At 32.9% G+C, this 25,746-nt stretch overlaps 2 protein-coding genes across 2 annotated transcripts; one reads left to right on the plus strand and one right to left on the minus strand.

Annotated features, from left to right (window-relative positions):
- Positions 1-462: 462 nt before the first annotated feature.
- LOC128219041 (autophagy-related protein 16-1-like) lies at positions 463-23,902 on the plus strand. The gene is made up of 15 exons (XM_052926853.1): positions 463-572; positions 2,577-2,691; positions 3,788-3,893; positions 4,505-4,578; positions 5,293-5,383; positions 7,096-7,256; positions 8,126-8,191; positions 9,381-9,456; positions 10,477-10,582; positions 11,334-11,476; positions 11,812-11,932; positions 12,518-12,691; positions 14,778-14,862; positions 15,507-15,653; positions 16,721-23,902. The coding sequence occupies exons 1-15, from the start codon at positions 476-478 to the stop codon at positions 16,812-16,814; spliced, it is 1,656 nt and encodes a 551-aa protein (XP_052782813.1). The 5' UTR covers positions 463-475; the 3' UTR covers positions 16,815-23,902.
- LOC128219336 (serine-aspartate repeat-containing protein C-like) lies at positions 18,907-19,368 on the minus strand. The gene has a single exon (XM_052927144.1). The coding sequence runs from the start codon at positions 19,366-19,368 to the stop codon at positions 18,907-18,909; it is 462 nt and encodes a 153-aa protein (XP_052783104.1).
- Positions 23,903-25,746: the final 1,844 nt, after the last annotated feature.

The following is a 25,746-nucleotide window of genomic DNA, read 5'->3' on the forward strand; positions in this document are numbered from 1 at the left end:
TGTTTATTGAAAGTTAAGATACGTCACCAAGTACAGGCGTAAAGGGTATTCTTTTTCAATATAAATCTGGCATACATACATGATAAGTTTTGTCCGTGATTGCCATTAAGATTTTCTTTCATGCCATCAGCAAATTACATAAGATGAATTTTTACTCATAATTTCTCCACCTATATATAAACCTGCCCAAAATGCAAACGCTATTTTTCAGGTGGGAACAAGTTAAACAAGAACAGCGTAATGACAGGGGATGGAACACAGAATATAGCAGTAGTTTCTAAAAATAGTGGTATGTAGCCTACGTGTTCCAATTATGCGAATTTTCTTTAGGAGATGTATCTCTTCTGATTCCGCATAAGAATGTCTGAAAATATCTTAAAAGTTAAACTTATATAACAAAATAGTAACTGAAAACGATATATTTCTTTTGCTAAATTTTGTGATACGAATATGCGGCTAAATGTCAAATTGCAAAATGGCGAAGTCGACTGATTGGAAGAAAAATATATCACAGAGTTTGAAATTACGAAATAAAAAAGAGCGACATGAATTCGCAGATTTAATTGAATCACGTAAGTATAAATCCCACCAATTGTCAATGAGTGCAACAACGTACAAACGAAAAAAAATCAACTTGTCATACAATTTCGTGACTGTCAAAGAACAACCCCTATCTTTTCAATTCGCAAATTGTCATTGTTTCATATATCTTTAAACAGATTAAAATCAGTTGAACAATATCAGTCAGAAGCAATTTTCAGTCTGCACATTATATTTATGGCCATATGCTTATTCAAACTCTTAATTGCCTTTAAAATATATGTGCCTGCCTGTCTGTTTCCCACAACTAGTGCTTTGTAACCACATAATTCATTAACACCCTCAAAAATGTTACTATGTTGTACCTAATGAACATTTATTGAAAAGGTATAGACCATCTATATTCTTGCATTATGTTTATGCTTTAAAGAGACTCACTCATGTTGTTTCCTGGTTGGGCATCGGAAAACATTTATTTTATTTTACTCTACTGGTATGATATCAAATTGCAGAAAAATACATTTATAGTATTAAAAAGTATTTTGGTGTCAGTCAAGTGCAATTGTGAAATTTGAGCAAATGTCAACTTTTGCTGAAGGAATCCAGCTTTTTGTTTTTAGTTTTTAATCTTTAATTTGGGGTCGGTATAAAACGCAGGGATTTACGCAGCCAATATAAACATATAGGGAAAACGCAGCAGTAGCGCAGCCAATATAGCCATATAGGGAAAAGGTGTTAATGGTCCTGTTACAGGGTACAAGTGTCATTGATTAAACAAACAAACTTTGAATTCATTTATTTAGTGTCATTCTTAAAAAAAATAACATATTGACAGAGATATTTGAGAAATGTACATTATTTATTGAACAAATATAAACAAATGACGGAGGGATTTATGAAGAACGAGCATGTAATAACATAACAGTATGAACAAAGTATGATCAAAATACACTACATTTCAATATTTCAAGAGTGTCATTTGACATATATTTCATAAACAGATGCATAATCGATATGAAAATAAAACGTATTGGAAAATATGATACATAAAAAAACTTTTTTATATGAAAGGCGTTGTACACATGGCGCAATTACGAAATCATTTTGGATGAAGAAATATCTCGGGAATTATAATGTACGGTATAAATGTTATTGAAATAACAAATAAAGTACCTTATATTTAATAATGCTTTATTGGACTCATTTCTGTTAAATTTATTTACAAAGACCACACATATACTCGGCATTTGCTAGCGAAACGTCAAATGGCGCATTTACACAATATTTGTGGTACCATTTGTTGCAGTCGTCGCATTGAACCATATCATCAAAACATTCTGAAGAGCATTTTCAAAACCATGAGCAAGTAGCATTAAGGAACAAATGATCTCATTCAAACTTCAACCTTTCTTTAGAATAGCAAAAGTGGTCACCATTGTGTAGCACTGTATGTATGTGTCCTAAATATGAAATAATATCATTTTGCCAGGCTGTTTTTGGGAAAATAGTTTAATGTGTATAATGAGACAAATAACAATACACAAATTAGGATGTATAATGGTGATAAAATATCTTTTAATCCACCCCACCAATGATGAAATGATGCGCATTGTTTTGCACTCTTGTATAGAGACAGTGATCTTTTGCCTTGATTCATCTGTTTTATATGTCCTCTGTAGTGGAGAATATAATGGCAAGGGTTTCCTTCAAACAGTGTTCTCAATAAGAACCGGCTGCCGGCCAAAATGGAGGGTTCAAATGACAATTGGGCCGGTTCAAATTTGGAAAACTAAATGTATTTTAAATAGAATAAGTAGTAGCTGGTCAGTTACTTTACTATTTGAGATGGTTCAACCGAAACTTATAGAGAACCCTGTACAAATAACAAAGGTTTGCCACTGATAACCAAATATATTATGGAGGATGCTAGGATCAGGAATACGAAAGTGAAAAATACTGACAAATGACAATATACATGTTAAGGCATCATGATAATCTATTAAATGCATGACTGTGTTTGTTTATGTTGACCACAGAAAATAAGTTGTTTGAGCAAGTGGCCTCTCTCAAGACCAGGAATATGCAGCTCACCATTGAGACAGAGAGACTCAAGTCAGACAATCTCAGCTTGCAGATACGAGCAGACAGTGGGTAAGAGTACTATTACAAATGCATTCGGTATTTTATTCTTCCTGAAATTGGGCCGAAATTGGGCCCCATTCTCAACCCCAGAAAGTCTAAAATTCACATTTTTGAAAAATGTTATATTTTACATCTTTTCTGCCATTGTTCCATCAATGGCTTGTTATAAATATCTTCCTTTTACATGTATTTTAGTATCTGTACATAGAATTAATGCGAGTAATGCTATACAAGGACATTTTAGATGAATTGTCCAAATTGTTTGTTACTGAGAATTTTTCGCCAGAGTTGAATAAAACACGCTTTTTTCCCCCCACAAAATGGGCAAGGGTGTCTCCCCCATAACTGGTAAAAAAAGTTCCTAGAATCATTTTGAGTTATGCTATATACCTTCCTTAAGATCTATTTCACATTACTTTAAATGTATATTTGCATTACATTACAGTGAGCAATGCGATGAACATTCCTTTAAATGTAGTTTGCATAACATTACAGTAAACAATGAAATGTACCATACAAGAGATTAGCATATAGCACTACAATGAGTGACACTAGGGTTAGATAGCCATTTTAGCGTATTTTCACAAGCAACATGTTTCTTTTTATTAATTTTAAAATAATACAGCTTTAAAGATATTCAGATGTTAAAAATGTCTGCCAAAATAGAAAGAATAGCCAGTAATCTAAGAGCCTGAAACTACCAGAAATTGACCGGGGATTGTCATTGTTGTGAATTCATATAAATTAAAACTATATAGACTCGCAAATGAATACATGATACATTAACTTTCAAGCTATTGGTCCAATTGAGCAATAGCCGTGTAGGCCTGCACTAATCAAATGTTTTTCAGGCTTGCTCAAATTCTGGAATTCATATAGCAGGCTTATTAAAATGTTGATGCTAAAAATTCAGGCTTCTTCATCCTAATGCCAAATGTTGATGACTGCAAGCGCAAGAGTCTAATTAACTCATAGATTGAGTGACTTCACAGACTGATTCAATGAACAGACAGCTCTAAGGTTTGATATTAATGTCCCTTAGTCAAAAGAGAAAAACAGAGCAGTGTTGTACCCCCATACAGTTCTCTCGTAATCTATCTTGCAGTGGAGGAGGAGGGGGCCCTGGTGGCAGTGAGAAAGTGGCACTCCTGGAGCAGAGACTCTGGAAACTAAGCGAGGAGCTGACAGAGATGCACAGGCGAAGAGGGGAGGTGGGTAGATAAGTCATATCTGTATATTAAAGCTCTTTCTTTGGAAGTTTAAATAAACCCTTGGATTATTTAAGCAAAAGCTTATGTACTTAATCAAAATTTAGTGAAGTTAAAATAGGTGTGTTTTTTTCAGCAAAAAGTAGTGAAGAAAGTCTTATGTAGTTAAGCCAAATTTGGGGAAGATAAGCCTAGATAGGTTTTGTGTTGTTAGTGGCTTCAGTTCAAGGCTTCACTGGGCAGTTAAGATAATTATTGGGGATATAAGCTGAATGGCTAATTAGTATATGCCAACGATACTGATTCATATAATATTGTAATTACTGGTTGTTGTGAAATAAAAAAAGTTTAAACTATGTTGTGTTGTATCATTCGATTGACAGGCCATACTGTACATGTATAATTATGCTAACATGCTATTTATAGTTACTATTATCTTTGGAAGACAAACATAAACTGAGTGCATACTATTTGCATTATTGCTTTTTTAAAATCTCAATGATGGCCAAGATGTAAGAATCATATTTCTTTTATTATTATATTATTAAATATTTTGTTATGTATAACAGTCGTATATTTAAGACAATGTATCCATGAACAATCATTCTTTTCAGAATGCTCAACAAATCATAGACCTAACTGCTGCCATGAAAGAAAAAGAGAAAGAACTTCAAACAAAAGATGCCAAGTAAGATTTGTTTAATGTGCAAGAAAATGTGCCAGTTTAAAATGAATCCTGTAACAGTTTGATTTGAAAGATTTTGGTAAAAGCTGGAGGGTAGTGTTAAATAAACTATATATTTTTACAATGTTTATGAAAAAGGTTATATTAACAATTACGAAGTAACATTCATTGGCACGATGTTCTTAAAATGGGTGGTCTTGTGTTGTGGGAGAAACCTGGGAAACCCTATTTGTCCGGCTTGATTACCACCAACCAAACTCAATCTCCCAGGCCAGGAATCGAACCCAGGTCATCATGCAGAGAAGCGAGTAGTGCGCTAATTACTGCGCTAACTGGACAACCATTAATAAATAGTTAAAAATTTGAGTGGAATAGATGACAACATTGCATACAACATACAAATATGTATGAAGAAGTAACTGATTTATATAAGTTTTTCAAGTTTTCAAGTTTTATTTATAATAAATCAGGAGGTCGTAGAGTCCATGAGGCATAAAGTGCACAATGGCGACAAATACAAATAATATGTGCTTGTGCGGTAACATATTAACTTATAAATTTTATGACAATGCCTATTATACTAGACTATATTATATATGAACAAATGAATAACATGAATAATGTAGTATCGTATAATTTAATATTGTATTTTGTGTGTTTTTCCTCCTATGATTCGTAGAGGAAGATTTCTCTTTTATATGGTTTGTATGATTTTAGGCTGATGGATTCTTTGGCTGTAGAGAACAGTCTACGAGCAGAGATGAAACATTTGGAGAGAACCATTACAGAGTTGGAGGCTACAAACCAGGTTTGTTTTATCGACAAGGATTTTCTGATATTTTTTTAGATGTCATACTTGTATGATATTATCTTTAATCAAATGAGGTGACGTCAAAAGTCAAGCTTATTCATGAGGTTTTCCTTTTTATATATCTTGGGCAATTCTATAGACGCATCTTAAGTTAAAATTGTACCTTGTTATATGCTTAGTGCATATTCTGAAATCAAAATATTGAAACTCAAGATTTTAAAAAAATGAAAAATTCAATTTAAAGAATAAATTTTCTAAAGAAATATCACAATAACAAATTTTTCACTTAAGTTAAAATTTTTAGGGATGGCAACGAGTACCCGAGTACTCGAGTACCCGATCGAACGTCCGAGTACTCGAGTACCAAATCACTACTCGAGTACTCGGAAAAAAATATAATAAAAAAATCTATAAAAATTACCAAATACACGATTTACAGACAAAATATCAGATCTGGTTAGTTGCCAAGAGGACAATTTACGGTCCCTCTAATCCCCGCTGTGTACACAATTGACTTCAAATAATTAGTTGACAGTTGTTGTGATAGTTGCAAACTGTCAACAAAGGACCCCTATTTTAAATTAGCACTGATGTCAATTAGCGAAGTTTTGATAACGGTACTTTCACCTACACAATTCTATTGTATATCAAGTACAGACCTTTCACCAAAGAATGGACGCTAACGAGCGAAAGAGTATTCGACCGTTACGAGAATTGATTTCTAAATGGGCGTATTTTAACTATTTTTGCAATGATTATCACGATTGATTGGTTGATATTTTAAATCAAGAATTATGAATATTAATGAGGTAAACAACAATTACACAGTACGAAAAACTATCATTTAAAAAATAATAATTTGTAGAGAAAACAACTGAACTTCGTACTGAATTTCGTTCACTATTTATATGTATGCTATTAATTTTCGTTCATTGTAATTCTGATTGTTGTTCATTTCTGCAGTGCATACTTGTATAAAATGAAACGAATAAGACAAATTAAAAGCCTGAAACAACATTTGTGTTCTTTTTATATCCTTTTTTGTTAAAATACGTAATAAAAGTTTACTTTAAAGGGGAAAATGACCAATAATACGACCAACGCACAACTTGCGTCATTAACGATACATGTATACACAATCTTGTCTAAAGTTGCGAACACATATTCAATTTTTACGAGTAATCGAGTACCCGAGTACTCGATCGAACGATTGTCCGAGTACTCGAGTATTAATTTTACTACTCGTTGCCATCCCTAAAAATTTTACATAAATATGAGACACTCTTGGTCATTGAAAGCAGAAAAGAACTTATTTCACAATAGCTTTAGGTGTATTTGGACTACAAACTAATCATACTGATAGTTGTTTGATGGGAATGAACTCCTGCTTTGGTGTCATATTACATGTATACAATTAAGTGATATTTAAGCTATAAGTGTTTGTTTTTTTTCTTCAGATTTATCAAAGGGATCACTCCTACCAATGATCTAGCATGAAATTACTTTGAATTACTGCAGTTTTAAAAATATTAGAAAATCCCGAAAGGCATAAATAGCCTTAAGTCCCTCGTGGTCTACCTGGCTCCCTAATTTGAGTTATCAATGATCATTTCAAACCCTTAAAGATGAATGCCAGGAACTACAAATGGCATTAATGTCTCTCGAGGTCTACTTGACTCCCTAATTTGAGCTATAAATGATCATTTCAGACCCTTAAAGATGAACACCAGGCACTACAAATGGCGTTTACATCCCTTGAGGAGAAATTTCGCAAACTCCAGAGTGACAATGATGAACTTATGGCGCGATGGCTTCAACAAAAGATGGAACAGGCCGAAGTTTTAAATCGTGAAAATGACAACTTTATAAAGTATGTACTGGTTGATAGCAAACAATATTTTTTGATGCCAATGGCCAAGTTGCTAGCCAAGTTGATGGGCAGGTTGTCAGACTCTGAATAAGAATTTGACTGGTGATTAGTTCTGGTTATCAGCCAAGAATGGTAAATTTTAAAACTGAATACAGTTCTCATTATATGTTCATCAACTTCTAAAATATCTTCAGAGCTGATGTTACTTGCATAATTGCAATGTAAAAAAAAATGTCACTTTTCACATATAATTTGGGGCTTAATGTGGAGTATAAGCTACATAATTTAATATGATCATAATATGTTGCTTTATGATTGACCTTAGCTAACTTAATGTCTTATTTCAAAGATGAATGTCAGATTTCCTAGATGAATGTAATATTTTCTAAATTAATGTCTAATTTCCGTTATAAACTATTTTTTTCTAAATAAATGTCTAATTTCCTAGATGAATGTATTATTTTCTAAGTTAATGTCTAATTTTTAAGATGAATGAATTATTTTCTAAATAAATGTTTTATTTTCAAGATGAATGTATTATTTTCTTAATTAATTGCTATTTTCCTAGATGATGTATTATTTTCTAAATTAATGTCTAATTTCTTAAATGTTTTTTTTTTTAATTTATGTCTATTTTCCTAAATGAATGTATTATATTCTAAATTAATGTCTATTTTCCCAGATGAATGTCTTATTTCCTAAATGAATGTCTTACTTCGTAGATGAATGTCTTATTTCCTGAATTAATGTCTTATTTCTGAAATGAATGTCTTACTTCCTAAATGAATTGCTAATTTCATGTCTTTTCTTTTAAGGAAAGAAGTCCTATGATATATCTTTACTTATAATGTTGTATTCTTTTTTCAAAGACACAGACAATTACTTCTACAAAAGGAATTGGCCGAGGCAGCTAAAGAAAATGTGAATGTCCCTGAGTAAGTCATCAAGCTATTGTAATGAAGAACATTTAATATGGGCAAGGACCTCCTCCCATAGTAACTTGTTCAAATTTGTTTCATAATTAATCAGCATTTATTGAACTATGTTATAGTATTATATGATTATATAATAGTTTGTATTATATAATAATATAGTGTTATTTATTGTAAAATTTTGTAACTATGAAATTGTATTTGACCACTGATCTATGAATTGTCATGATAAGTGTATACATGCATAATTCCTGTATTCCCATGTGCCTATGGCCTTAATGTGTTTGAAATAAAACTATGAAACTTTATTGCTCAACCATAGTTGATAAACTACATAAATTTTAAATTTTTATTAATTGACAATTCTCAATAAACTACATTTATAACTGAACAATACTCGACAAACTACATTTATTTATTGGCAATTCTCAACAAAACTACATTAATTACTGGACAGTACTTGATAAACAACATTTATAACTGAACAATACTTGATAAACAACATTTATTATTACTCAAATGTATTTGATTAACTACATTTATTACTCGCCAATTTTTGATAAACTTTATTTATTACTCAACCATACTCGATAAACTACATAATTACTCAAATGTGTTTGATAAACTACATTTATTTCTCAACCATTTAGTTCATAACAATACTTGAAACAACATTAACAACTAAACTACAAACTACAGTTTTTACTCAACCATTTATGAGAAACTTCAATTATTACCCAACCATACATGATAAACTTCAATTATTACCCAACCATACATGAGAAACTTCAACTATTACCCAACCATACATGATAAACTTCAATTATTACCCAACCATACATGAGAAACTTCAATTATTACCCAACCATACATGATAAACTTCAATTATTACCCAACCATACATGATAAACTTCAATTATTACCCAACCATACATGATAAACTTCAATTATTACCCAACCATACATGATAAACTTCAATTATTACCCAACCATACATGATAAACTTCAATTATTACCCAACCATACATGATAAACTTCAATTATTACCCAACCATACATGATAAACTTCAATTATTATTCAACCATACATGATAAACTTCAATTATTACCCAACCATACATGATAAACTTCAATTATTACCCAACCATACATGTTAAACTTCAATTATTATTCAACCATACTTGTGTTTCAGAGGAGATGAGAACATAAGGGGGATTCCACAGATCTGCCTTAGTGCTTCCATACCTACAAAAGCTCAATGCAAACTGGTAAGACAGTAGACAGATGAGAATGTCAAGTGTTGACAATATGCCCAAGCGTCTTCAGTTTTAATTGATCCAATGAGTAGACTCTGGCTTTTGCTGAAAGGCATTGACATATGATATTTGTAGCCCCCTTGCCTAGTGCTCGGCATGTAAGGGAAGTGTTGGGAGATGTTTACTCAGTACTGGTTAAAACCAAGAAAAGTTCTATCCCATGTTTCCGTGCTATACACTTTGCCCGTTAAAAACCAAGAGGTCTTTTCAATGAGCTAGGGTATTGCCCCCAGATCTCTTGAATCTCACTGTGTTTGTTTAAGTCTTCACATGTCTTGATTTAACTGAAAATTGCAGTCATTTTCTATTCATGTCACGTTTAAACACAATCTAGGTCATGATGGTGTCTAGGAGGGGGTCAAGCCATAGTGCAGCCAATAGGTGCGGGCAGACCTTGATAAACTCAAGGAAACAAACGAATCTGGCTTTAATAGTCATTGAGCTATGTCATTTGTCTGACTGTATAAGCAAGAACTTAGCAGCATAGGTTTTGCTTTACAGTGATCTTGTAGTGTTTAAGGAGTGGTAGTTAAGGGTTTTAACTAACAATTATCCTTATTTGACTTTCTAATTATTAGTATCTTCCATGGCCAAGAGTGTAAGATAGGTTCAACCCAGCCTGAGCCTAGTTTTTTTGCATAAACAAGGTTGACCAAGTTTGCAGATTAGTCCCTGCATGAGGGTTGGGATGAATCTATCTTACATAAGCAGCCATGATAGATGCTTTTTCTCCCACCTCAGTTAATCAAAAAATAGTAAAAAGTATATTAACAAAATAAAGTAAAAATATATTTTTTACTGGAACTCTTTTGTGTGTAGTGGAATAAAAAATAGTTCCATATGGGTACTTTTTATTTTTGCCCATGGGCAAGATAAAGATTTCCAGCATACCCAAATATTTGGATCTACTTATCGTGGAAGGAGAAATATCTTTCCCTTACCTCTTCCACTTCTGTTTCTATCTCTCTCTAGGACGCCCACGACGGTGAAGTAAACGCCGTATTGTGGAGTCCAACAGGCAGCATGTTTGCCACCGGCGGCTCCGACAGAAAAATTAAACTTTGGGACTACAATGCTGGTGAGATATTTGTATCTAGTTACGGTATTTTGTTTTTGTAACATAATTGACATGATGTCAAACCACCCTGATATTGATATTAATAATTGTTCAACCATTGGTGAGATTTTCAAGTCACATGATCACCCTTGACAAACAAATGCATGTTGAATTGAATTAATTATATTATTTTGTAAACAATTAAGGCCCATCATAATCCCAAGTGTCATATCAATGACCTTAATGTTGAAGAAAAATACTAAGAAAATGGCATTAATTTGATCCATTGTTGTTTTTTTCACTTTTAAGGGAATAGTGGTTGGCGCTTAGGGAAAAATAGTGTCATTTTGGCAAAAATGGCAAAAAGAGGAAAAAATACTTACATGATTTATATTATGTTCAAGTCGTTTTCAAACCTTTTATTCAACAAACCTGTTGAAATATTCATGAATAGCACTATATTGCTACATTTGCTAAATGTTAAGAGGTCAATGCTCTTCTTAGGAAAGAAAGTATAAAAGATTAAAGGGATTTTTTAGCCTTGGTAGGGGAAAATTGTAATCTTTTTCAGGGAGGGAATGGGGCTGATTTGGACCCCAAAAAAGGCTGAAAAAACACTGAATTCTAACTTTGAGTTCTTACTGATAAAATTCTGTAGTCTTTTAAACTGACTTTTGGCCTGTTTTTAAATTATTATGAAACCATTCTGTCATGCTTAAATTTAAATTATGTTAAGTCAGTTTAGTTTAAGTAATTTAGTGAAATGTTTCAGGTCAGTGTTCATGTAAAGGCATGTTGACGGGCAGTAACGCAGGTATTACTAGTCTTGAATATGACCTTGATGAGAGCCATATACTCGGAGCGTCAAACGATTACGCGTGTAGGCTTTGGTCAATTGCAGACCAGAGATTGCGGGTTAGTGCTTTGTTTCACATTTTATAACACAGGTATAACTAGTCTGGAGTATGACTTCGATAAAAGCCATAAAGTCAGAGTGTCAAATGATTACAAATGTCTGCTGTGGTCACTTGCAAAGGGTATTACATTACTATTCAAGTTTGACAATGAACTCAGATTGGATAATTGTTTCTTATCTATATTTAGAGTGTTAATTATCAAAAAAAAAATATCTGACTGGCATGGTTTGAAAACAAAATGAGATGTATTTCTATTGTCAAATATTTTTAGGCCAAAGTCAAAAAAGAATTTGGTGTGACCTATGCATAACTATATTTTTTGTTTTGTTTCAGCACACTTTGACGGGCCATAGTGGGAAAGTTTTGTCAGCAAAATTCCTCGGAGAAAATAGCAAGGTTGTGTCGGGCAGCCATGACAGGACACTCAAAATATGGGACCTCCATACTAAAGCATGTAGGTTCTGTAATCCATACTAAAGCATATAGGTTCTGTAATCCACACTAATAAGCATGTAGGTTGTTTTGTTAATCATACTGAAATAAAATAATAGCATCTCTCCATTTTTATATCTTATAGTCCCACAATATAGGTTAATGCCCTTTTTATATTCGTTTATTTTAGTGCATTATTGTGTTTAACTCCTATGACATTAATGCTCAAAACAAGAAATGTGTTCAATCTAGATACAGATAAAAAACATATTCATGAGTGATATTTAGGCGTTTCTTAAACTGCTGAATTTGTGACTATGTAGCACTTAATTTAAATGATATTTGTTATCTGTAGCTAAGCCACACACATATTTTTGATTTTGATTACATAAATCCAATGAGTAAAACATGATTATGCATTTAGATTTACTGTGGAATTTGTGTGGCTACTTAGCTATTAATTAAATTATATTTTATCTGTACCTTTATCACACACATTTGTTTGGCTTTGATCTTGTTAATCCAATGAGTTTAACATGATTATGATTAAAAACAAAAAAAATGGCTTAAAAGTGTTAATTTTGTACTACTTTTTTCTTGCGCACAGGTATTAAAACCATATTTGCCGGGTCAAGTTGCAATGATTTAGTCACGCTACATGGGACGCACATAATCAGCGGCCATTTTGACAAGCGTGTACGGTTCTGGGACACAAAATCAGATAACACGAGCAACGAGATAGGACTTCATGGCAGAATTACCTCCCTTGCTTTGTCACCGGGTGAGTCAAATAGTAGAATATGTAGCAATCTGATTACACTTACCTTAAGATATTATAAGCCGTCCATAATTAGGACGAAAAAATATACCAGAGAATTATAGATATTAACATCGAGATTATTTCTATGATAAATTTATATTAATTAAAGTGACACTCTTATTCAAAATCAATGCATACACATGTATAACAAACATCAATTTTGACTGATAAACCTTTAACTACTTACTAAATAATGCATTTATGGAAAATATTAATTACTGATAACAAGATTGGAACAGCAATAGCAGAAAGCCCAAAAATATTAAATGATTGGTGAATGCTGAAAGATTTACTGTGGTCTACTATTTAAGGATTAAAATTTGACATGTTGCATTTTATTGGGGTATGGTATGCAATGGGGCTGTTCAAAATGGGTGGAGTCCCAGAACTTCACCAGCATTTTAAACTGCGCCATTGCATACCATACCCCAATAAAATGCAACATGTCGAATTTTAATACTTATATTTACATTTATTTAAATCTACATTTCTGCTAAAATAAATTGATTATTCAAGAGCATTTTCTCTTTTTTCTTTCTCTCGTTGTTCTCAACGTAGGGTAAATTAGAACAGCTATCGTAACCTAATTTTATACGACAATGATTGCACAGATAAAATAGTTCCTTATTCATGCGTTTATTTTCTATCTTTTCAATGTCAAGAATATTATAAATACGTATTATTGTATAAAATGTGTGTTTTCGGTCCGTTATCGTGGTGTATTAAAACGCAAAACCCTGGCGTTATCGGTAGAAAACATGCATTATTCGGTATATTCACGTGCCATTAATGACCGGTTTTTTTGTTTAACATATGCATGCGCTATCAGGGCCCGCATCATAACAATGAAGGCTGAGCGACCTTCTGACCGAATGTTAATCAATGATGCAAACTTTTGCACAAAAACATATTTTAGCATATATAATGTAGCTGCATACAAATACCAAAACATGAAATAAACCACATATAACTTACATATTTTCTGCTGAGTTGTCTTTTCCTGGCAAGCTGATGTGTTTACTAAATAGTTTTTTCTGCAGTTGTTTCGACTATATAAAGCACTAAATTATGTCTAAAACGACTAACTCCTCCGAACTTTAGTTATTTTTGTCGATTTTATTCAGAACATACGACTTATATGGACATGATTCCATTAAGTCGTATGCAATGAACAAAGAAATTTCAAATATTTTTTTCTCTAATGCTGATCGAAGATGCTCTGTACATTTTATCAAGGAGATGTTTTCAACAAAATTTTCAGGCTTAAATTAGTAATCAAAACAAATAATGGTTAAAGTAGGACTATATAGGTAATTAATTGATTACCCAATAGGTATTGTGTGTAAATAATCCCAGTAATCCAGTCAATTTTCGAAAAAACAACACTTTCAAAACGAATGAACACTGCAAAAATGGCGTAGAAACAAAATGCAGCTGCCGAGTTACGTTACGGCCCGAATCGAGCTTAATGTAAAACTTTTTCATGACATCACTCATGACATCATACAAGCACCCGTTATAGAGGTTATTTTGAACTAACTGTTTTTGCATTTTCCTGACATTTAACAGCCTTTTTAAATACAAACGTTTCTTCAACTGTTCCATCCAAAGTTGGTACATTAAGTAGCTCCCTTGCCTAGCGCTCGGCATTTAAAGGGTAGTGCTTGGAAAAGTGGTGCACTCAGTACTGGTTAAACCCAGGAAAGTTGTATCCCATGTATACGTTAAAGAACCAAGAGGTCTCTTGGCAAAGAGCTAGGGTACAACCGGTTCTCATGTATCTCACTCTGTTTCTTCAAATCTTCTGTCTGGATTTGACTGCGAATTGCTGTCACTTCTGTCTCATGTCACTTATGGCATTTAAACACAATTTAAGTCGTGATGGTGTCACGGCAGTGTCAAGCCATGATGCAGCCAATGGGCGCGAGCAGACCTTGATTAGCTCAAATAAACAAACTAAGTCCATTTCATTCAAACATCTTGTCCATTCACTAACTATCAAAACAAAATGTCACCCTAACAATTATCATGTGTTCCTTTTTTTCAGACCGCACATCATTATTAGTTTGTACACGAGAAGACACCTTAAAAGTGATAGATTTACGCCAAAATCAAGTTATTTATACTCTATGGTGAGTGACATTTATTAAATTCCACTGTTCAATTAAATGCGTATCATTTTGTAAGGCTATATTTATGTATGTTTTCATAGTAAGCAATAAAACCGGCTTACGCACTCATCTTTTTAAAGCTGCACTCTCACAGATTGAACGTTTTGACAACTTTTTTATTTATTGTCTTGGAACGAGCCAATTTTTGCGAAAATCCATGGAAACCAGTTATATAAGACTCCTGACAAAAAATAAGATCGCAGATGTTTATATTTAAGTTCAAAAATTGATGTTTTATGCATTTTTCTTAAACGGTTAATAACAGTTTAAGCCATTAAACATTAATTTTCAAACGGAAATATAAAAATCTACGATCTGATTTTTTGTCAGCAGTCTTATATTATTGGTTTGCAGATACCTACGCAAAATTTGCCCTTTCTAAGACAAAAAATTAAAAAGTTGTAAAAATGGTAAATCTGTGAGAGAGCAGCCATAAGTCAAACTACGCCAATTATGATCAAATTTATGATTTGTTGCCAACTCAAAATCAAACTGTTGCTTGTTCATCATATTTTGAGTTCATACTGGAATATGTTGACTCCTTTGTTTCAATTTTAAATGAACATGAATGATATATAATAGACTATTTTTTTTTCCATCCACAGTGATGACAATTTCAAAGTGGGCTACGACTGGTCACGTGCGGTGTTCAGCCCGGATGGCACGTACGCGTGTGCAGGGTCCAGTGACGGGACGCTCTTCATCTGGAACATCGCACGAGGCAAGGTGGAGAAAACTCTTAAGGAACATACGTATGTATAAGAGTCATGTATAATTATTAGGAGTGCATGTTTAGTTGTTCATAAATTTTACATAGGAACAAAATCATACAGAAACACATGAGTATGAAGAGGGTTTTTTGTAGGTAGTTTAGGGTTAGCGACTCATACCCATCATGTTAAGTATTTGTGTTCGTAGATGTATCTTTTTTCTTCTTTTTTTAACGAGATAAAAGTAAGCATGGTTTCTGCAATTGCCTTCTGGTAACCAGTGGTTGTAACTTTTAATTATTCCTGCATACATGTAATCTTATAGTCAAAATATCAAATGGTACATCATATTGCAAATGTGTTTGTAGGTTTTATATTTTTTATTAAAAACAAACTATAGGTAGGTTTTGTTACCAGTTTCTGCAATGGCCCTCTGATTGTTAATTTCAATACTTCATGCATACATGTATATCTTAAGGAACACACCTATGTATTGTCGGTAGTCGAGTCTTGCTATTATTACCATTTAGTTTAGTTAAACAAAATTATCAATGAACACAGAAATGTATGACAGGGTCTATTTGGGCAGTAATTGGGTCGAAGCAGTATACTGTCTCATAACAAACTCATACCATATCGTTTTGCAAATTAGTGATTATAGGTGTATTAATATGTTTCTGCACTTGGCCTGTGATTGTTAATTTCAATCTTTCATGCAAACATGTATATCATGCTGCAACATGAATGACACAACACCATTGGTCAAGAACTGGTTACACGGTGACCCCATATTTTTCCATATTGGGTCATTTATTTTGTATCAAGATCTGGTCTATTTATCGATTGAGTCTGATTAAATGGCATCTTAATCTATGTAAACAGGTTGTCGACGTGATTTATACATTACAGGGTTATTGGGTGACCCGCTGTGGGATATACGGGGCGCAGGAAACCATATTCGGGTTCAAGCTTGCTCTCATCAGATATGGTTTCCTGTGCTCCATATATCCCATATCACATACTTACCTCGTAGCTTACAATATTGCCCTGTCAATATATATTATCAAAGATATAATATTCCTACAGAAAGTATGCATATGTATTTTCAGGCACTCAATCCTGGCCTGTTCCTGGCATCCAGCTGGCTCGTACATTCTCAGTTCCGAGAAACAGAAGAAAGTTGTTCTATGGTCAGACATCTAGCCAGGACTCTTCTGATCTCATACACAAATGGACTCAGCTTTAAGTCTCACATTTCATGGGTTTGGAACACATTTGTGCACCACAATAAAGCTTTTTAAAATTACATCACTTAGTGATTTTAATAAAAAGTATTTTATTCAATTAATTAAGGATGACTATAAAATCAAGCATTCTTTCATCAATATAATATGTTTTTAGATTGAAAGTCCTTTCTGATTAAGAATGGCCACATGTTTTATGGAAATATATCTTGCCAAATTATTGAAGGTATATGATTAACAATTATGTGATATTTGGATGCTTGGTGACCCCATATTAACCCTTTGCATGCTGGGTAAATTGTCGTCTGCTCAAAAATGTCGTCTGGTTTATTCTAAATTTCTTTCAATTTACTTAAAACTTTGTGGATATATTGACTGAGTGGCAAACAGCTTGGAACCTGACCAGGCGCTGAGTTACTCGGCGTCTGGTCTGGTTCCAAGCTGTTTGCAAAGCCTTTAAAATCGCCATCAGCAGCCTAAGGGTTAATTTGGTTTTGTTTGAAAGGGATTTATATGCAGATAAAGAATATACCTAAAATAGATGCATACATGAATCTCCTTTGCAGAAGAGATTGACAAGACAGGTTTATTAGTTTAAACTTTATTTAGGCCTAAAAAAAACCTGACCGTACCTTTAAAAATGTGCCGACCCTAACTATTTTTTTCCGTTTCTGAGCAAAAAAATAATTTGTTAGCGAATAGAGAGTTACAAAGGGCGGATAAATGCAGGTTTTAATCAGAATTATTGTTTATATGATAAAACAAAGTCAGGTAATGACAGTAATGTAGGAAAGACTTCCATGTGCAAGAAAACACTCTGAACTTACGACAGATTTTGAAAAAAAAAATTAAAAAATCCCTACCTACCCTACCTAGAAATTTTGGGAAGGTTACCCTAAACAAACATTATTTTTTTTTTGGCCTTATTTGATTATAATACAAACATTCATACGTTATTTGTATAGAAATGAATTACATCACATTGTGTTTGAGGATTAGAAAAGACAGATAAATTGGCCTTGAACGATTTTGACATGAATCAATTCACTTCCAATTTCAGTTTGTTTTTCATTAAACATTTATTTAAACATTATATTTTTTACAACAATTGTCTAGAAAGTTCTGATAACTTATACTAAATCACTCTTATTGGCAAGATGTTGTGCAAGAGTGTGGTCTTGTGTTGTGGGGGAAACCGGAGCACCCGGAGAAAACCCATTTGATAGATAAAGCATTTACCTGTAAATTGATACTGAAATTATATGGGGTCAAAAGGCATCTATATTTAACATTATTGTAACCATTTCATTTTTGGTAAGATTGAATTAATCTTGATAGTGTTGTCAAATATTACTCAGCAAAGTTTTGTGTACAATGTAATCTGTTTGGTAATAGATATTCCATATTGGACCTTATTTCAAGACAAATTACAAATTTGAAAATTATTTCACATGATACTACATGTAGTTGTCATATTGGCTAGCATTTTAAGGTTTTGTGATTTAAATGATATTTTTACTGAAGATACGCAAGTTTTCCAAGTGCTCGATATAATTATGTATGAAAAAGGCTTGAAAAGGGTTCTTTCCTCATTTTCACTGCCGTCTGGGGCCTGTGCTCAAGACTCAAGATTCAAAACTGTATATTTTAATTTTGTTGTAAATCGGCTTTTATTAGATCAATAACGGTCAAAAAGCCGTATCTGTTCCAAAAGACCTGTTCAACATTGACCACACATCTTTTGTCAAAAATAGTTATATTAAAGATATTTCGAAACATTCAAGAATTCACTTCTCCAGATATTGGGAATTTTGGCCCTGTTCAATTACATGACATTCATGTTGATGTGTTCATTGAAATGTATTACAATGTGTGCTATTTTCTATCCTATATATTTTTTCTCCAAGGCTTTTTCATGTTGCTAATTTTTATACGGAATGTATTGACTCATGAGGGTTTTGAGGGTAAGATTTAGTGATCTTCATCACTGATTGACATTGAAATTTAGCTCTTCTGGTTATCAATGTAAAAAGTAGAGTTTTTGTCATAGCCTAGGTGTTGTCTGCGTCATCTTCTGTATCATCATCTGTGGTATCATCTGCATCTCCATCTGTGGCATCTTCTATGTCAACGTCTTTGTCATTGTCAGTGACATCATCTGTAAAATCGTCTGTGTCATTGTCAGTGACATCATCTGTAACATCGTCTGTGTCATTGTCAGTGACATCATCTGTTACATCGTCTGTGTCATTGTCTGTGTCATCTTCTGTTACATCATCTGTGACAACCTCTGTGACATCGTCTGTTACATCATCTGTGTCATTGTCTGTGTCATCTTCTGTGACATCGTCTGTTTCATCGTCTGTTTCATTGTCTATGTCATGGTCTGTGACAACCTCTGTGACATCATCTGTGTCATCATCTATGTCATGGTCTGAGACATTGTCTGTATTGTTGTCAGTGTCGTTGTCTGTTTCATTATTGTCATAGAACAAAACTTGAACCTTTGCCATAACACAAAACCTTTTATTGACAATATGCATGCAACCTGATAACTGTGGCATTAATTATTGCTAAGTTATGCCCCTTGATATTTAGAATAATAAAGCAAAATATTATACAAATCCATTATAACCTTTCAAAATCAATACATGAAACTTTTACATGCTATATTACCAGTGACAGTGTATGTAAACAAGGCCCATAACTCTGACTTGAATAATTGTTGAGTTATTTCCCTTTTTCGGTCGACTGTCCACTAATGCCCTTTATTTGAATGATTTCAAAAACAGAGGAGCGTTTGCTTGTGGCTCTCTTGTTAAATTATGCTGTTGTGACCACCATATTTTGTTGACATGTATTATTGTTGTTTTTTCCTTCAGAAATTGCATATTTTTTACTTTGTAAGACATGGATTAGACACAAAGTTTTAAAGGTTGAAATGAATATTTTCGGCATCTGTAAAAGTTATGTTATTGTATATTTGTTTTTTAATTTTCTTACAAGTGTTTTAGATGATCACTACCAGGTGGCAGGGTGAATTAGCCCCTTTGACCCCCATTAGGGGTCTAAAGCACCATCCAAACCTATCACCAAAATTGTTTCAGCCCTTCAGCTGTCTGGTTATCACATCTCTGAAATTCTGACTGCTTTTTTATTTGATGTGGCTAAGAACCTATTTTCTCCCACCCAAGATAAGTTGATCAAAATATTTGGCCATGCTCGAAAGCCTTATCTTGCCCTTGGGCAAAAATAAAAAAGTGCCTGTATGGATTTACTTTTATTTTTTAAACAATGGACACGAAAATAATATTACTATATCTCAACTATATTTTGTTTAACTTGGGTTGGAAATAAAAGCATCTACCATGGCCCCTTGTGTATGATTGGTTCATCCCAACCCTCGTGCAGAGTATTCTGCGGAAACGAGGTTTCAGTAAACCTCGTTTCCGCAAAAAGACCTTACGCTCAGGTTGGGATGTTCTTATCTTCAACTCTTGGCCATGGAAGATTCTTAACTCATAACCCCTCAGACTGTCTAAATGCTGAAGTGTTTTGCTCATTATTTTTAATTCATTTTAAAAATCTACAACAAATGGTTCCACTTGGTGTATAGCTTTAATCCATACATAATTCATATCATAAATAATATTATGCTCTTGAGTTAATTTTTTAAGGATTTAAGGTTGTTTGTATGTAATTACACAAAAAATTTGATTTGATGCGATGCAACCTTTAACTTTTTTAGTGGTCTACATTTTGTTATGTAAACTTCCTTCTAAATGGACCTGCCTCTGTTTATATATTTCACTAAATCAATAATGTCTGACTGCTGATCAACAGAAATAAATGTATTTGAAAACTTGAAATATACTGCCTTTTCATTTGACAAAAGAATATGTTGACCACTAATTATTTAAAATGATTCCACCATATAGTCCTGTACAAAACATTTTGCCAACTTTGGCCAATCATAATTTGGCTGGGTTTTCAGTTTGCAACTGGATTTGCATAAAAATCATGAAAAAAAAAACGACATTAATACTTTAAACGACATCAATACTTTAAAAATAGATCTTATTACTTCATGGAAATATTGATTTGAAAAGAGATCATATGAATTACCATTGTTGGCAAAATAGGCACATTAGCTTACAATTATGGAGAAAACATTGCATATTTTTTTGATATTCAATCTATTCTATGAATTGAAATATAACTGTATATTATGTCTCGATAAACTCACTTTTTGAAAAAGTGTGTTTATCGAAATATATATATTTTTTTTTTTTATTAAACCATTTTGTTGTAAAAATGGTAAAATAAGCACTTACGATGCTGGGAAGAAAATGCAATGGCGTCATTTCACTTTCTTTCTGGTATGACATCATTTCCCTTTCTTTCTGGTATGACATCATTTCACTTTGTTTCCGGTATGACATCATTTCACTTTGTTTCCGGTATGACATCATTTCACTTTGTTTCTGGTATGACATCATTTCACTTTGTTTCCGGTAAGACATCATTTCACTTTGTTTCCGGTATGAAATCATTTGGTTGGTGTTTCGCACAGTTTTCCTATTTAATATCCATTAAATTCCTTTCGTTGCATTATATGCATGAAATGAGAAGAAAAGTTAAATGCATGAAAAAAAGAAATGCAAAATTGTTTGTTTCAATGTAAGAATTGCAATATATCACTTTGTGAACACCAAAAGAAAATGTTTTACCCGTGACAAAGCCATTTGTGAAATATTTCTTTTGTTACTCACTCAGTGAAATACACTGCATTTCTCAAACTGAATCCAACAAACATTAAAATTCAGTGTTCATTGTTTATACCGTTGTCATGGCAATGCAACATTATTACAAACAAACATTAAAATTCAGTGTGCATTGTTTAAACCGTTGTCATGGTAATGCAACATTATTACAAATAAACATTAAAATTCAGTGTGTATTGTTTATACCGTTGTCATGGCAATGCAACATTATTACAAACAAACATTAAAATTCAGTGTGCATTGTTTAAACCGTTGTCATGGCAATGCAACATTATTACAAAAAAACATTAAAATTCAGTGTGCATTGTATAAACCATTCTCATGGCAATATAACATTATTACAAAGAAACATTAAAAATCAGTGTGCATTGTTTAAACCGTTGTCATGGCAATGCATCATACATTCACTATTACTAACAAACATAAAATTATCTTGAAATAAAGAAGTCTTGAGAAATCTTTTATAAAACATTGTAGCTCATGGTACAATAGTACAATTTTGAATAATTAAATTCATTAATTTCATCATCAAAACTCGTAACAATGAAATTAAGCTTTTGCCATTTGAGTATGAACCTAGACTGGGGCAGTGACTTCAAACAGTCAGAGTGTGGAATCAGACTCAGAAAAAATGCTTTTTTCAAATTACAAAGAGTCATCTTCTTTTTTTGGAAGGTTTTACAAACTTTGATGTACATTAGATCATTGTTAAAATTCAAATATTAATAGAGTTCATCAAATTCCATCATCCTAACTTTGAACAATGAACAACTGCAGTTGTGTAACTTAAGTCTTAAGTCACACTTGAGACCGTTCATAATCATGGGGCAGTGGCTACTAACGGTCTAAAGTCTAAGTCAGACCTCAGACTCAGAAAAGCACCCCAATTAAATAGAGAATCTTCTTTTAGGCTAGTTTTACAAGAATAAGTGTTAATAATAGTTAATTTCAAATAGAAATAAAAATTCACAAAATTTCATCATAAAAACTCAACTAAAAGGGAAGTTGCAATGAAGAGAAGATTTGCAGTTTTAAGACTTGAGTCTGAACTTAAAACTTGAGTCTGTTCGTAATCATGGCCCTGATATATCTTTTTTGATTATTGATTTGAAATAGCCCTGAACATTTTGACACAAGACTTCAGTTAAAATCTTAATGGAATTTCAAAATTTGTGAGACAATATTCATTTGTAAAATTTAATGAACTCCTTATACATGTAACACCAAAAATGACGTGTTTTTAACTCTTGCAAAGTATTAATTGTACCTCAAGACTTATATAAAGCGTTTTAATGTTTTTCTCCCCACTAACTTTGGAATTCCTGGGGAAATTCAGGTCCCTTACATTTGTATTGCTTGTAAATATTCCCACTTCTTTCACTTGTAAAAGTTTTCATAATTTAATGAACCAGCTTAAAGCTGCACTCTCACAGATATACCATTTTTACAACTTTTTTTTTAATTTTTGTCTTGGAAAGAGCAATCTTTGCATAAATATCTGCAAACCAATGATATAAGACTGTTGACAAAAAATCAGATGGCAGATTTTCATATTTCCATTCGAAATTTATTTTCTATGGCTTAAACACGGTTTAAGAAAAATGCATAAGACATCAATTTTTGAAATAAAATATAAAAATCTACGATCTAATTTTTTTTCAGCAGTCTTATATAACTAGTTTCCATGAATTTTCGCCAAATTTGGCTGGTTCCAAGACAAGACAATAAATAAAAAAGTTGTCAAAACGTTCAATCTGTTAGAGTGCAGCTTTAAAGCAAAGTTATATTGCTTTTCAAAGCAATATTCATCAAGAAGATGGTCTGGTATGCTAATAGGTGAAATTGATGTTGTTAAAGATTTTTTATCTGTTGATTATAATGTTGTTTTAGATTATATTAAATCATGTAAATATCTTGTTCTAGCATTTCTTTCTTGCTCTAATGTTTGTCTATTTTGTTATTTTCTGTGATAATATAACTATTATGATTATACTGTATCGATGAGAGATGAATAAAATGCATAATAATCAGTTCTTTGTTTTATTCTATTGAGAAGAACATTTAAAGCCGTAAAGCTTCACTCTCACAGATTGACCGTTTCGAACTATTCGAAGAATAAGAAGAGCTATACTACTCACCCTAGCTTCAGCGTCCGCGTCGGCGTCACACCTTGGTTAACGTTTTGCATGTAAGCGCCTTTAAGTCATTATCTCAGTAAATACATCATTTATTGCATTGGAACTTTGGATTTCTATTCCCAACTATCTAACCTACTAAATTAATGAAGTTAGATAAAGAACATAATGCAAAAATGGGCCTTTATTATTTGACTTAGAAATTCTGGTTAAAGTTTTGCATGTAAGCACACATAGGTTAATATCTCAGCAACTACTTGATGTATTGCATTGAGACTTAAAACAATGGTATTCAACCACCGAACCTACTTGAACAACCAAGTTAGATAACTTTATTTTGCAAATAATGGCCCTTTATTATTGGACTAGGTTAATATCTCACAAACAACTTGATTAATTGAATTGAGACCTATCAGTAATCCATGCATGTTTCGCCAAAACTTTTCAATCCTTACACTGAAAAGCGGCGGAATAGTCAAGCGCGCTGTCTTTGTGACATCTCTTGTTTTTATGTAAATGAGCCAAGTTTTACAAAAATGTAGTGAAACCAAGGATTTAAGACTGCTGTCAGATTGCACTTTTTTCATATTAACGTTCAAGAAGTAACATTTTTGCAGCTAAAATCATTATAATCCTGTTATAAGGGACTTAAGAAGTTTTGAGAAATTGGGGCCTGATTCTGAGACAAAAACTGAAAAAAAATCAAAACTGTCAATCTGTGAGAGTGCAGCTTTAAAAAAGATATTAATATGATTTCAATGGGAGCCTGTCTCTTCTAAGCCAGTTGTCCCTGGTCAGTTGTAGAAGGCTTGGTTAAGAGGAGGAAATAATTACTCATTTGATAATAAAACCATGAGTTATTTATTGACAAAATAAAATAAAATATTTACAAGTCAATTGAAAGGTATAATAACAACCAGCATTGAGCATGTAGCTCATTACAAGCGATGAATTATATATAAGATGGGGGTGGGGGCAAATCTAACTGAACCCCCCTGTTTTTCACAAAGGCGACAATCGAGCCCTTAAATGATAAACAATGATAAAGAAAGAATATATTTTGTTTATCGTTACGTTTCATCTTTTGATAGTGATGCCATTTGACCAGAGGATTATATTCCGAATCGGCTGATTTCTATTTTGCATTTGTTTCTTTGGTGTTGGAACAAACTTTTGGGTGTATTATAGCTTGAACAACGCATTCCAGGGGAAATTAACACTCATTCTCAAAGGACATTGTAACAACGTCTGAGTAACAACGACAATGACAGCAAAGGGCTTTACAACCAAATAAAAAGAAGATATAGTAATATGTCCCGGTTTATTTTGTGCCGACCAGGCTCTGGGTGCTTCATCTGGAGTCAGCTGAAATGTGTCACTCCTAAGGGATCCTATCCTATGACTGTATGAGCTATGTCTTAATAATGGCATCCGTATATAACTGTTTGACCAATGATTTACTTTTGCACACAATGACATGCAGTGGCCCACAAGCAACACATATTTTACTTAAACGTATATACAGCATTTATACTCAAACAACTATTACCAGATTAAAAGAAACCACTGACTACGTGATTAAATGCATTTCTTTTTCAAATCAAACATAAAACGGACCTCTTTTTCAGAGCAAACGTTTGCAATATTTTGACAGATCAAACATGAAGCGGACAACTTTTGTCAGATCAAACATGAAAAAGACTACTTTTGTTCGATCAAACATGAAATAAACTACTTTTGTAAGATCAAACATGAAATAAACTACTTTTGTAAGATCAAACATGAAACGGACTACTTTTGTCATATCAAACATAAAACGGACTACTTTTGTAAGATCAAACATGAAACGGACTACTTTTGTCAGATCAAACATGAAACGGACTACTTTTGTGGGATCAATCATGAAAAAGACTACTCTTGTCAGATCAAAATGAAATAGACCACTTTTGCCAGATCAAATGAAAAAGACTAC

This window comes from Mya arenaria, chromosome 15 (assembly GCF_026914265.1).
Source record: "Mya arenaria isolate MELC-2E11 chromosome 15, ASM2691426v1".
Lineage (NCBI taxonomy): Eukaryota > Metazoa > Mollusca > Bivalvia > Myida > Myidae > Mya > Mya arenaria.